This window comes from Lytechinus variegatus, chromosome 3, assembly GCF_018143015.1.
Source record: "Lytechinus variegatus isolate NC3 chromosome 3, Lvar_3.0, whole genome shotgun sequence".
Classification (NCBI taxonomy): domain Eukaryota; kingdom Metazoa; phylum Echinodermata; class Echinoidea; order Temnopleuroida; family Toxopneustidae; genus Lytechinus; species Lytechinus variegatus.
The window spans coordinates 63,732,717-63,747,768 of NC_054742.1; the positions used below are offsets into that span (position 1 = coordinate 63,732,717).

General features: G+C 34.1%; 1 protein-coding gene across 1 annotated transcript in view; it reads left to right on the plus strand.

Moving 5' to 3' along the window:
- Positions 1-12,741, plus strand: part of LOC121412112 — a 54,937-nt gene extending 42,196 nt beyond the window's left edge. Inside the window, exons 25-32 of the mRNA XM_041605019.1 lie at positions 501-575; positions 2,449-2,520; positions 3,949-4,055; positions 6,739-6,946; positions 7,910-7,959; positions 8,659-8,752; positions 9,392-9,544; positions 11,772-12,741. Of these exons, the coding sequence (XP_041460953.1) occupies positions 501-575; positions 2,449-2,520; positions 3,949-4,055; positions 6,739-6,946; positions 7,910-7,959; positions 8,659-8,752; positions 9,392-9,544; positions 11,772-11,816 (804 nt within the window). The 3' untranslated portion in view covers positions 11,817-12,741. The remainder of the gene's footprint in view (positions 1-500; positions 576-2,448; positions 2,521-3,948; positions 4,056-6,738; positions 6,947-7,909; positions 7,960-8,658; positions 8,753-9,391; positions 9,545-11,771) is intronic.
- The last annotated feature ends 2,311 nt before the right edge of the window (positions 12,742-15,052 follow it).

The following is a 15,052-nucleotide window of genomic DNA, read 5'->3' on the forward strand; positions in this document are numbered from 1 at the left end:
AGTAGTAGTAGTAGTAGTAGTAGTAGTAGTAGTAGTAGTAGTAGTAGAAGTAGAATTGGTAGTGGTGGTGGTGGTGGTAGAAGTAGTAGTAGATGTAGTTTTAGTAGAAGGAAGGAAGAAATACATTGATTAGTTGATTTTTGTAATGAATGCATGAAAGACTATAAAGGGGATAAAAGAAATTAATGATTAGATACATTATATTATCAAGGCTTATTTTCAAAGATAAAGCACAAAAATTGTGATGACTAGATAGATTAATGGGAAAAAGCTATTTGAGATGACAGTGTGTTAAATAGAGTAAATTATTGGTAGACTTGTAACAGAAACAATATCATAAGGGGAAAAGACCTAGAAAACAAAACTATCAAAAATTCAATACAATTTAAGAATTCATAAAATGTTTAACAACTAAAAGTTTGAATTTATTTATATGTTGAGAAGACTTCTTACTTTTCACATTTTGTTTTTTTTAATATGTTACTGTCTTTGATTTGCAGCCCCTTTCCTTTGCCTGTGGAGCATGTGTGTCATGTAATAGACTTGAAGATTGTGGAAAATGTTATGCCTGCAAGGTAAGAAGATTGGTCATATTAAAGAGAAAGTTTACCCTAATAACAGGCTTGGTTTTGAATAAAAGCAACCAAAAAAAAAGAATTATAATGGTGAAGGATGATGAAAATCCATTAAAGAATAATGAAATTATGGATTTTTAAAGTTCTGATTCTGTGACGTCACAGACAGGCAAATCTCATATCGATTGAATGATAATTGATATCAATTTTCCAAAATGCTATTTTCTTTAAAAATTGTTCTAATGTGATTACATTTCTGTGTTTGATATTTATATTCAGACACTTTATTTGATACCCCCTTTCTGTAAGAAATATGTTATTTAAATATTTTTCCACTGGAAAAAATTTGCATTTTTGAAATCTATAGTAATCACAGGATACACAGGGGAGCTACACATATGACATCACAAATAAAAAATGTTAGCATTTTATAATTATTTGTTCTTTAATAGATTTTCATAAAAACTTTTCTCTTATTTTTCAGGACTAAACTTAGTACAGTCCGACCTCTCTTATCCGGCCCCCCCATATCAGGATCTCTCTATTATCCAGACGCATACTTGCATACTAGTATGTCTGGAAATGAGATTTCAACTTAATCCTACACAAACTCAATTTGATTACATTTTTTTTTCAAATGAAGTCTACCTACAACTACATTATTTTTCATGAAAACATCTCACCCAAATCGCCAAAAGAACTTAGACAGGATAATTTTCCAGTAAATCAGGGCACAGCGCAAACATTTCATTATGTTCTCTTTATTTCCCGGGGTAAAAATAACACATCTCACTAGTTAGGGCTAGGCTTCAATACGGATACTCAGCGCCATTTATTATGTATGAGCCTACAGTCAGTATAACAATGGCTGACATTGCGCAGTTGCGACACCCGCTGCGATGATCCAGTTGTAAAACTTAGTTTCATCGGGTCGTTCTCTTGAGATATGCTCTATCATTTTGCTAAGTAAATTATCCAAGAGTTTTGGCCATCGATCAATTTCATTTCCGTAAAAATACCGTCTATAATTTGCACTGACAGTGCAGTAAATAATGTCTTTTTGCCCACTAAATAGATTACATGTTGCTGTACCGCTGTGGGAGGCAGCTGCGTGTATGTATATTGGGTCTCCCAGATCCCGATAAATCCCTAATTCGGATTGGTGCTGGTCCCAACGTGTCCGGAAAAGAGAGGTCGGACTGTATCAGGATAAATTTCCCCTTTAATTTAGATAAATTTTTGTTTATTTTTTTCCTGAAAGTATGATGGTTGGCTTATCTAGACTTACGAAATGTTATGACTTATTCTTTCTTCAAAATTCTATAAATATTTTATTAAAAAAGAAAATAAATGAAATGTGAATTTATTTGACAAATATGAAAGAAAAAAAATTAATGTTTCATTTTTCAGGAGCTACTTTTTGCAACTTACTGTAACATTCAAGGATATGGGGATTTTTCCAGGCTCTTTTGAGAATCTTTGGGACAAACTTTCCCCAAGTCTTTGTGTAATTCTATCATTTAATACCATATACTCATATTGTGGAAATCATGAAATTTGTCATTATCCAATCTCCTGTGCTTCTGTTTATCAGCCAATCAAAACAAAGAAAAGTTGTTGGATGTTAGATGACAAATTTTAATGAAACACACCCTAGGTCACAAGTATAACCCTGAATGTATTACCTTTTTTAATAAAAACATCAGATTTTGCTCTTACTGTCCTTGTTAAAACTTGTTTGTTTTATAATTTTGTTGTTGTTGTTTTAGATTAATGAGTAATACATTGCAATCACAGTCTTTGATGAACAGTGTCCGCATGCCATATCCTGTGGTACCTCATTGTATAGTTACTTCTATTTCACTTTTTTCAGTTAAATCGTAAAAATGGAGGCTCACCATCAATGTGTTATGCAAGGAGATGCCAGAACAAACGCTTGAAGATGGTGAGTAGCTTTAATTTTCTATTAAGTTTAGATAAATCTCTGCTAAAATCCCGATTCCAAAGAGAGCAAGACCTCTGAAAGTCCGCTTTAATTAGTGCTGTTATCGGCAAGAAAATTCTCTGTTGATATATCGCTAAAAATATCTTACTGAAATCGACAAAAGAACAGGTGACAATTCCGTTTATAACATAGAAAATCAATACGCATGGCAATGATTAGCGATGGATTGATTAGTCACAATACTCTCGCTGGTCAAAATTAGTATCTGCCTCCGTACCAACAATCCCCATTCATCAAATCTAAATGAGTACATAACATAATGTAAAAAATATATTTAGCATGAATACATCCTCACCTTTCACATTATTAGCATTACCGGTATTTAAGGGTTGAATGAAATTTTATCGATGATTTGGGGGCTTTTTGGACATCGTTCTGAGCGGTCAACGACTTTCACCTATCCGCCATTTGTGATGTGGTGATGTTACATCTTTGAATGTAGAGGGCAGCAACACATAGCAGTGTTGTTTTTTTGGTAGTTATTTTGGTCTCTTAAATGAACTGGCACTTGTGAATGTTTTCGATACCATGAAGTCCAGGGCAGTCACGATGTTTGAATTGTCATTGTTGCTGCTCTGTGCATTTTGAGGAAAAATATGTTTTATGCCATTTTACGTTTGAAAACCACTTTCTGTTTCAAAGGTTGTTCCGTGAATTCCGTCCAAAAATCACTAACCCTACATAATATTGGGTATTATCAACAATGATAGAAAGGTTATCGATAACAGCACTACCACTAAGTCTGAATATGTATGTCTACCGTTTTAGTGTGTGTTAAAAATTAAAACAGTGTGCAGTTGATGTATTAGGTAATTCTTTTTGTCAAGATAGCGAACAAAAATTTGTATATTTTTTTCTCGCCTGTATAGCTCAGTTGGCATCTTGTCAACCTAGAGCAATTTTTTCATTAGCCTAATTACCATATCTGCAATATGTGAAAAATTTGCTCAATTTTTTCATTAGCCTAATTAGCATATCTGCAATATGTGAAAAGAATTGCTCAAGGTTGCCAAGGTGGCAACCAAGCTGAATTTACTTCAATTCCCATCTAGAACACGAATCAACAAAAAAAGACTTGTACAAAACAACTACCATGAAGTTATGAAAAATTTCTACTGCACTACAACAGGAAATTCCTGTGATTGAGTATTAAAGAACTTTTTTCTCATGTCTGCACGCCAGTCAGATGAACCTTTTCAGTGATGTATGCCCAATTGTTATCAAAGTTAGAAACTGTTCTATTTGTGTTTGTAATTTTACTAGGATACTTACATTTGATTGACATAGTATCTGTCCCTTGCACCGGCATGTATGTCTATTTGGACCCTAAATGGTATATTCATTGACAATATTTGTTTTGTTTGGCAGCTGTCACTTTACAAGCAGGAAATGGCACAAGAAACTACAGATTTAGCAAACCCTGATACAAACGGCAAAGACAACGGGGATGAAGGAACACTCGCATCATCAACAAGGTAATCATTACACCAGACTTCAAGATGGTTGGTGCTAGTTGATGTTAGCCTGTACCTAATGGTAGTCCCTCAAATTTGAACACTCGAATCCTTTGCGCTCTTTGGTGTTGGCCTATAGATAATGATACTCTCAAATTTGAACATCCATTAAAGTAATGTTATCATTACCAATTATAACAGCTCAATCTTATATGGTTGTTGTCAACAATGGATTCATGAATAATGGTACTATCAGATTATTCATAACACCTGATTCTATTATGGTTGGTGTTATCAATGGATTCACTTGTTCAATTCAATTCAATTCGTTTATTTTCAATTCCAATAAAAATATATACAGATAAATGCATGTAAGCATAACAGATTGTAAAACAAAAAAAAAACATTATAAAGATATACATGTGAACATGCTTATGTTAAATAAAGTAATACATAGATATCAAGAAAAGGATGGAATTGAGGAATACTGCAAAAAAACATTAAGTTTTTGTCAAGGCAGTAATCCAACGAGAGAAAGTCATAGAATTGAAGAATCAAAACATGTTTTAGAAAGGAAAATGAGAAGAAAATTGAAATACATTAAGAGACATAAATAAATACATTCAAATACAAATACAATGCAAGGAATTTGATCAAATTATCAATAATTCATATCATGAGATAAAAGATATAATTTGAGTCTTCGTTTGAATACATTTGGAGAAGGGGAAACAAGAATGGATGAGGGAAGGGAGTTCCAGAAAGATGGGCCTGAGTACCGTATGGATTGTAACATGAACTCTTTATTGACTTTACCAACATGGGATTTAGAAGAACTTCTTGTATTATAAGAGTGAATACTGCTTTTAAGAGAAAACATGTTATTTAATGCACGTGGAAGGATTTGTTTATGATATTTAAACATTAAAATCATTGTGCAATATTTATTGAGTTGGTATATGTTCAAAACGTTTAGAGATATAAAAATGGGTTTTGATGGGGCTCTAAATTCTGCATGGGTACATATTCTTAAAACTCTCTTTTGTAATTTATAGATGCCCTGTAGACGTGATTTATAAGTATTGCCCCAAACACTATTGCAATAAGTTAAGTGGGGGAGGATAAGAGTATTATATAATAATTTCATAATAGTTTGGGGTAAAATATGACGTAATTTACTAAGAATGCCAGTGATTTTAGAAATTTTACATGAGATAGATTGTATATGATGTATCCAAGTAACATGTTGGTCGATGGTGCAACCTAAAAACTGGACCACTTCAAGTCTGTTTAAAACTGATTGTTTTAATTTTACTGTAAAATTTTCATTCAATTCATTGGGAAAAGCTTTTTGTTTATTATGGAAATATATATAATTAGACTTCTCAACATTGATAACTAACCTGTTGTTGTCAAACCATTTACTAACATTATTAAGTTCAGTTGATATTATATTGGATAATTCAACAATATTTTTATGAGATATTAACAAAGTAGTATCGTCAGCAAATAATATGAACTTAAAAACATTAGAACAATAACAGAAATCATTTACATCGATAATATAGAGAAGCGGGCCAAGGATTGAGCCTTGAGGAATACCGCAACAAATGGGGAGTGGGTCAGAAAGTGTTTTATTGAAAGATACATATTGTAATCTATCTGAAAGATAATTTTTTAACCATAGTAAGGGAACACTTGTAATGTAACTATCAAATTATAACGCCTGAAGCAGGGTTTTTCCGATTTGTCTATTTCCAATTCGTCCAAATTCCAACTCGTCTACTACCATTTGGTCTAATATCAGTTCGTCGACTCACCATATGGTCTACTTTCATTTAGTGTAATACCATTTTGTCTAATAACAGTGGGTCCAATAGCCATTTAGTCCATACACCATTTGGTCTAATTAAACTAGAGAGTTAATTGTGCAAAGTGAATGAAAAGAAAATGGGTATTAGACCAACTGGTTATTAGATGAAATGATGATTAGACAAAGTGATGATTGGACCAAATGGTTGTAAGAAGAAATGTTGATTGAAGGAATGGTATCAGACTAAATAAAGGTAGACCATGTGGTGAGTGGACGAGTTGGCAGTGGACGAATTGGCAATTTACCAAAAGCAGTATGGTTGATGTTATTGGTGAATTCATAAATAAAAATACTCTCAAAGTATAATATTTATATCCACCATGGTCGCTTGTGTTAATGGATTCTGGAATAAAGGTTGTATCAGTGTCACAGGTGAATCCAATTTTCTTGCTGTAGTTAGTGGATTAATGAATTAAGGTACTAATAAAATATAACACCCAAATCCACTATTGTTGGTGTTATCAATGGATTCATGAATACCAATCCTATTATATCATTAAAGTGAAGAAAAAAAATCAAATCCTGGCAATTTATCAGTAGATTCACAAACTCAGTAAGATAATAATTACGCCCAACTCTTACATAGTTGGTTGGACTCACATAATGCGTGTAGATTAGAAGCAGGTACAAGGTACCATTAAGTATAAACTGATGTAAGGGGGAAAAAGCCCCCCCCCCACATGCAGTTATATGCAGAAATATAAAACATGCTGCTTTTCCTTTTGGCATTTTAGTGCCTCTTCACTCTGTGTTTTGTTTAGTTTCTCTCTGATTTTAATACTTATATTTTTTTATTTCTCCCTCTCTTCACTCTCTCGCTTCCACTGATAGCCGCATCTTGGAGGCCTTCCCCGATCAGATAAAGAAGTGGAAACGAGACCCCGAGTTTTGTGAAGAGAAAGGCATCGATTGGGAGAAGTTAGAAAGCAGTCTGGAGGAGATAAAGAATAACCTTGCCTCTATAGATGAAAAGATGATGAAACTAAAAGAGATCACAAGCAAGCCCAGGTCGTCTGTTATCATGAATATATATGAAAAGGTAAATAATGATGACAACACATGTGGCTTATAAAGTGCCAACTCCACTCTAGAATGCTCAGGGAGCATAAAGAAATGTTGGGGGTATTTGTTGAATAACCATCATAACTCTGAAAGTGTATAGATCGAGTTGATAAAACTTGGACATAAGAGTAATCAAGTATCTCTGAACATCTCATGCTAGTTTTAGGTCACATGGCCAAAGTCAAAGGTCATTTAAAGGTCAATGAACTTTGGCCATTTTGTAGGTAATTATTAGATTGCTGTCAAAACTTTCAAAGTTTATAGATATAGTTTATAAAATATGGATATAGGGGTAATCAAGTATCACTGACAAGTCTTAGGTCGCATGATCAAAGTCAAATGTCATTATTGTCAATGAACATAGTATTGTATCATTATATGAATGGTGTTTTTTGTGAATAATTATTGTATAGTAGTTTTCAAAGTCAGCACTGCTGCTATATTGAATCACGTGATGCAGGTGAGACTGCCAGAGGCGCTCCACTTGTTTATGCTAAAACCTTCCGAAATCAATACCAATCTTGACTGAAATTATAAACTAAATATTCCTACATGTACCAAAAAGATGACGTCATTTTTAAAAGGAAATTTTTTTAAATCACGTTTATGAGCAACTTTGGGTCTGACATGCACTTACATAATGTTGTGTAATCTCGTAACCGTGTACCCGGGCATCACAAATTTGTTCTCAAAATTTGCGCGAGACTTGAAAGTAAATAGTCGGTGAGCGGCGAGGTCAAAAAGATTTGCGCAGCAGATATATCGCGAAAATTGTCGAGGGGGGGCCATTATGCCCCCCCCGGGAGAATTAGGGTTAAGGGACTGGAAATTTTATAATTGTTGAGAAAATTTATTTAAGAATTGTTCAAAATAATATGTCACTGTACAAAAAAAATTGAATATCATGTATTGTAGAAAATTTTTACCTCTCATTTTTTAGCCCATAAAGCCGACATCGAAATGCTTGTCCAGAGGCCCTCAGATACTGAGGTGAGTATGATTTTTGTTAATTTGATTTCAGTTTATCAATTGATTAGTTTATTTGATAAGTCTGTTTCTTAAACAGACTTTATCAGTGGTGATAGTGAAGCTTGTTTTAATGCCATATGTAGGTTTTTTTTCTAGTAATCATTTACACACAAGTGTTTCTTTCAGAATTTAGTTTGCATTGTTACACGAAGCATTGCTCAGGTGCTTCCCAGTAACAGAAAGTAAATTCCAGTTGTGCTAACAAACAACATTTTGGTTTTAACGCAATCCCCCAAAAGAATGATAAAATTGTTGTATTTATATGTGTAGGGAAATGTTATGTGCCAAATGACTTGATACATTTTAGAGAGAACTTGGGTATTATCAGTATTAAGAGCAAAGCATCCAGTAATTAGGCTGGATTTTTCTCCAAGATTTATATATGTCTTATATATGTTATAATAATAATGATACTCTGTCCCCTTAAGGTACATAATATGTGCCTATCTGTGTTGGCAATTTTCAGTGCGATTGTTTTTTAATCTTAAATTCACGATTCCACAAAGTATTATTTATGTAACTTACCAGATCTAGATCCATGGCGATATAGTGACATTTAATCTTGGTTTAACAAACTTTCTTGTGAAATCAATGTCTACTGCAACTACTTTCATTTATCTTCAACATGCTATTTTCTTTTTCTGTTGGTGAATTTTGTAGAGAGTCCCAACTGGCTGACTATCTTGATGAAAAGCAAAGCAGATCAGAACTCAAAGTCAGGATGGTATATCATGGTGGCGCTCAAGACTCAAAGGTAACACCCGAGAACATTCTAAAATTCTCATGTTGCATGTGCTAAGTTTGCTCACTTGCAACTTGATATAAATCGTTACAATGCAAGTCAGCGATTGTTGTAGTGTATGTAGGTGGTTTGTCAATCAGAAAATGAGCAAACTATGTCCATATTCATATTTTCACTGAGTCTTAAGGTGAATATTGACATGAGAATTTCTTCTGGGAGTATATTTTTCTTTGCTTAAAGTGATGGGGAAAATTGTCTATTCATGTGAAACAGAATATTCCTATCAACAGGAAATATGCCTTAATAGGAGAAATGTGTTAAGAAACAAACAACAACCAAAAGTGAGGTTAGATTCCTTCCTCTTTTGCGTGTAAGTCATATGACATACTCATATTCTTTGTTCATCAATTACCAGGCCAAATATTATGCTGAAGTACATTACTTTCAAATGACAATCATCACATTATGATGTTATTGGAAATCTATTAATGAAATATGTGATTGAAAAAAAATAATATGAAAAAAATCAAAAGGTGTTGCTGGTAAACTTATGTTTTGTATCTGGATGATAAACAATTTTTGCAAGTAAACATAATAAGCAAGTAATCAAAATAATGAAGCCAAGTTGTCATGGTATATTCCCTTGCAAAGGTTGGGTTGAGAGACATTTGTGGGTGTCCACTGGAGCCCGACATCTTGACGGACACGGACAAGTTCTGTACCCTCTACAAGTTGAATTGTCAGGAGCACTATAACTGGGAGAAACTTAAACAAGCAGAACTTGATCTGGAGAGAGTAAAATGGGTGAGTACTGGTGTCCAATTCTGCCATCCCTTGGCAGAATGAAGCAACAATGTTTTTTTTTTCAAAATTGACCCTTTTTCTTGATTTTAGTATATGTTCTGTATGCTCGAGGTGATGCTCAAGGGATTGTAGTGACATAGTCCCAATATCTGAAATATAGATGTTTTGAAAAGCAAGTGCTTCTAGATATTTTGACATAAAACAAGGATGTTTTCCTGAATTATCAGGAATTTCATTACATAGTTTATTCCTTTTGTCAGGGGATGGATTCATGAAGCATGTCAGCTCTGACAAGTTGTCATTCTCTGATAGTTACCATAGAAACAGTGAGAGCTCAGTGCTTCTCAGCCAATCAAAAACCAAAGATTTTCACCAAATTGTCAGAGCTGACAAGTGAGTTCACAATACTGTGAACTTTCATGACCCCCATCTCATAGCCATTCGTGTATTGTGCCTTTCATAGCCAGTGACCTCTTTGACCTAGACCATGACATTCTAAATCCTGTACGCCTTTACAGTGTTTACTCTTAATGTAAATGACATCTTTATTGATAAAGATTTATTGATAGAGCCAGTTTTTTGTTGCTGAATGTATGTGAATCAAGGAATTCTTCAAAATCTTATTTTTATCTCACACTGTGTCAGTTTATATCAAAACATCCCTGGGGCCTGTTGCATGAAACATTTGGCATTGACAAAAACACATTGAGAAACTCTGGCAAAAAAATGCAGAGATTTTCTTTGTGCAACAGTCCCCTGATGTATTGTACGATATTTCCCCCTTCTTTCTTTCATGTACATTTACATAGTTACAGAGTAACATTTTTTTTACTATACATTGTTTCCATCATGGTTATAAACATCTTATGTTCAATGTAATTATCTTATTTATGTTATGTTGTATATTTTTTGTTCTTGTGGTTATTTTTAAGCGTAAGCTTTTTGAGGTGCTACCCGTTTTTTAACCTTTGAACATTATATATTGTTACATCTGAAATAAATAAATAAATTGAATCTCACAATTGAATTAATGAAAAATATGACACATTTTTGTCTCACCTGCGAAGCAGAGTGAGACTATAGGCGCCGCTTTTCCGACGGCGGCGGCGGCGTCAACATCAAATCTTAACCTGAGGTTAAGTTTTTGAAATGACATCATAACTTAGAAAGTATATGGACCTAGTTCATGAAACTTGGCCATAAGGTTAATCAAGTATTACTGAACATCCTATTAGAGTTTCATGTCACATGACCAAGGTCAAAGGTCATTTAGGGTCAATGAACTTAGACCATGTTGGAGGAATCAACATCGAAATCTTAACCTGAGGTTAAGTTTTTGAAATGTCATCATAACTTAGAAAATATATAGACCTAGTTCATGAAACTTGGACATAAGGTTAATCAAGTATCACTGAACATCCTGCATGAGTTTCACATCACATGACCAAGGTCAAAGGTCATTTAGGGTCAATGAACTTTGGCCGAATTGGGGATATCTGTTGAATTCCCATCATAACTTTGAAAGTTTATGGATCTGATTCATGAAACTTGGACATAATAGTAATCAAGCATCACTGAACATTTTGTGCAAGTTTCAGGTCTAATGATTAAGGTCAAAGGTCATTTAGGGTCAATGAACTTTGGCCGAATCGGGGGTATCTGTTGAATTACCATCATAACTTTGAAAGTTTATTAGTCTAGTTCATTAAACTTGTACATATGAGTAATCAAATATCACTGAACATCCTGTGCGCGTTTCAGGTCACATGACCGAGGTCAAAGGTCAATGAACTTTGGCCGAATTGGGTGTATCTGTTGAATTCCCATCATAACTTTGAAAGTTTATGGATCTGATTCATGAAACTTGTACATAAGAGTAATCAAGTATCACTGAACATCCTGTGCGAGTTTCAGGTCACATGATCAAGGTCAAATGTCATGTAAGGTCAATGAACTTTGGCTATGTTGGGGTTTTTTGTTGAATAACCATCATATCTCTGTAAGTTTATTGGTCTCGTTCATAAAAAGTGGACATAAGAGTAACCATGTATCACTGAACATCTTGTGTGAGTTAGAGTAGTATTCAAAGTCAGCACTGCTGCTATATTGAACCGCGTGATGCAGGTGAGACGGCCAGAGGCATTCCACTTGTTATAAATAGCAAACATTTATTTTGTAAGAAATATTTCTACTCTCATGTTTTTTCTGTTACCATTAATCTTTTCAGTTGGTGAAACTGGATGGATTGCTGGATGTGGGGAAGAGCTCTTAAATCAGCCCCTAGCATCGATGGACATTCCACAACTTCATATTTCATCAGTAAATCTTTGTGAAATCTTCCATGAACTGATCCTGTAAGACCTTTTCTGAGAGATAGCAGCAATGGAAAATAGAACGGTGTACTTGCACCCGTAAAAACTAAGAAGTGACCCATTTGCTCAGGCTATATCGTGGATCATAATCCATATCAAATCTTCAAGAACTGGTTCTGTAACAAAGTATACCTGCACCAGTGAAATGATGAGGTGACCAATTTGCCGGAGCCCTATATCATGGATCATAAAAGATGTGGACAAACATTCTTTGTACTTCAGAGGACATGGGTGATCTTGCCATCTGAGAGGATAATTCTTTATTTCATAATCGTGAGATGTTGGATATTTACTGCCATGAATTTACTAAAATATATCTTACACTATCCATGAAACTCACTGATTAGTCATTTCTGTTGTCTACTTCTTCTCCCTATGTTCATCACTTGGCAGATGTAATGATGATTAAATAGTAATATTAATATGCAACATTTCCAGCCATTGATAAAATGTTTTAAGTGCTGCGTACTGTAACCCCGGTTTCAGCACGGCTACTCTGATCAAGTTTTCCAGCTTTCAAGGAATTTCTTCCTACCGGTTACCCATTTACTACCCCTGGATGGAAAGTGGCAAATGCAGATAAATGCCGTGCCAAAGCACACAAGAGCTGTGGTGGGATTTGTACCCTAGACCCTGTGGTTCACAGTCTGGAGACTTTTCCACTGAGCCACAACACCTCTAGGACTAGCTGATGAGGATACACCATACATTTGTGCATTTGCCAGCTTTCTTACATCTCATGTGTGTTTTGATAAATCCCTCCAAAAGTGCATGTCACTATTCCATTTCATTACTTGATTGTATTAATGCATGTGCCCCATAGCAGTTGTGGTATGAAAGATATTATACAGATATTGCCTACCTAGAGTTTGAATATAACATTTCCTCTCCCGACGGAGTTATATTTTTCCCAAGGGATTATATTTTGCCTGAAGTGCGCAGCGCTGAGGGAGGAAAATATTCTCCCGAGGGAAAAATATAGCTTCAGAAGGGAGTTGAAATGTTTTCTATTAACGATAGACCAGGCAATATCTGTTATATTACATAGTCTTTGTGGGAAAATATATCAAGTACGTTCTTCATGCAATGGACGTGTTAACACTAGCACGTACATCAAATAGACAACTTGATTACGCAACTTTTAAAGCAGCGAGTGACATCACCTAGTGAATATAACTCTGCAATTGACAATACAACATAGTTAAATGATGTCAAAACCTAGAATATAACGCATGCAATCCTTGCAGCTATAATCACGTGATGGCGTATTGACCAGTCACTGATTCGAATCTACATAACCTATGTAATATGAATTACTATTTACTGACTGTACATCAAAATTTGATTTGATCTGGTGCCCAATAAAAATGAATTGTCTGCATATTTTTATCTTCTCCAGCATGCAATTGGCTGAAAATTTCAGGATATAATATTTGTCAGTGGCTTTCCTGAATATGTAAACTAATTGCTCTAACAGTTATTTTTAATGAAAATATTAACATTGTTACTGAAAGGGGGCACTAGATTGAAATGTAAATTGTAACGGCTGGGAAAGTACCATTTTTAAATTCTATTAGGTAAAAAATGTGTGCAATGTGTACTATGCTTTTGTAATATTGTAATATTCAATAATGCTCAAGTATAATTCACATTTCAGATCATTTATTGAAGTTTTAGACAGGCTTCAAAACATAAATAATACTTTTGTATTGATTTGATTTTTTTTAATGTGTTTAACAATTATAATGCTTGAAAAAAGAATATTTGTATTATTCGAGGAAAAAAAAGAAGCCTACTTGCACATTCAAAACAAGTAGTGCGTTCTCAATCATGTGCATTAATCAAAGGTCTGTATTTTCATTTGAGAGTTGAAACTTGTGAGACCACAAAAATGTTATCGGGTGGGGAGATAAGAGAAAAGCATTTTTCAGGATTAAGCTGTAAGGAGAACCATTTTTTATTGTCGTGAATTCTATATGATTAGATGTCTTTGTTTACACATGATGGTGGTCCATTGGTATATGAAATACTAGTACATATCTTATCCCTTTCATTCATTCACAGGAGAGGTTGAACAAAAAACTGTTATGAACATAATTCTAGAAATAAACTTAGTTGTTTCAATGTTTTTAAATTCTGTCAGCAATGTGTCTGAATTGGAATGCTGCAAAACGGTTCAATTAACAGTAGCATTTCAATTTCATAATTATTTTTTCCTTTGCTCTGATTTCATATAGATTTTCTACGATTAAAATTATTTGATTTTACCCTGTGGTGATCAAATGTGAATAGATATTCGATGGAACCTGTGGCTTTTGAACAGACATCTTTTTAAGTTCATATTCGTATCTCAAAGTATTCCATCAGTCAGTAAACCATGTACTAAAGATGCATTATACAGACATGCCAACCGTATGTATTTGTTCCTCTTTTTTGCTATGAATACAGTATACACCAATACCTTTTTTGTATGATTTGTTACTTTTTTTTTCAAATTTCTGATCATGTTTTATAAACAGCGCATGACACTAGCGCCATTCCGACAGTCCCAGACCGGTAAAAATCTCTGTCTGGCCAGTAAATTTTTGCATGAACAAAACAAGTAAATTCTTGTCTATGAGTACATGCTTAAAAGGGTGAATCATCAAGTTTTCAAGTAGAGTCATTCAGTCATTTCACTTTTTTTTCTCACAGATCTCACTATAACAGGCTGGCAATTGTTCTGTTGAAACAAATTTTTAAAAATACTCTTTTTTTTGTCAAAAAATACTTTTTTTCCTTATAAGAATACTTTTTTTTTTGGTTGTAGAAGGTTGGCAGGTCTGATTATAGACATCTTATTTTCATAACTGGTACTATGCACGTTCATTTTAATCCAAATATTTAAGTGGCAACTCTCATATATTCCTTGTGAAGATTATGTGGATATGTTTCTTTTTTATTCATATTTTCTTGCGTGGTTGAAGTCCAACATTGTGTTTCATAATCCTGCAAAATATTGATGTATTTTTATAATGGAAAGCACGCTCTGATATCAGCTCGTTTATCTGTGTGCGAAATTCCATTTCTGCTCTTAATACCAATATTGATGGAACCAAAGTTTTGCATTTTTCTGCCAGACCCTACTGAACCAAAC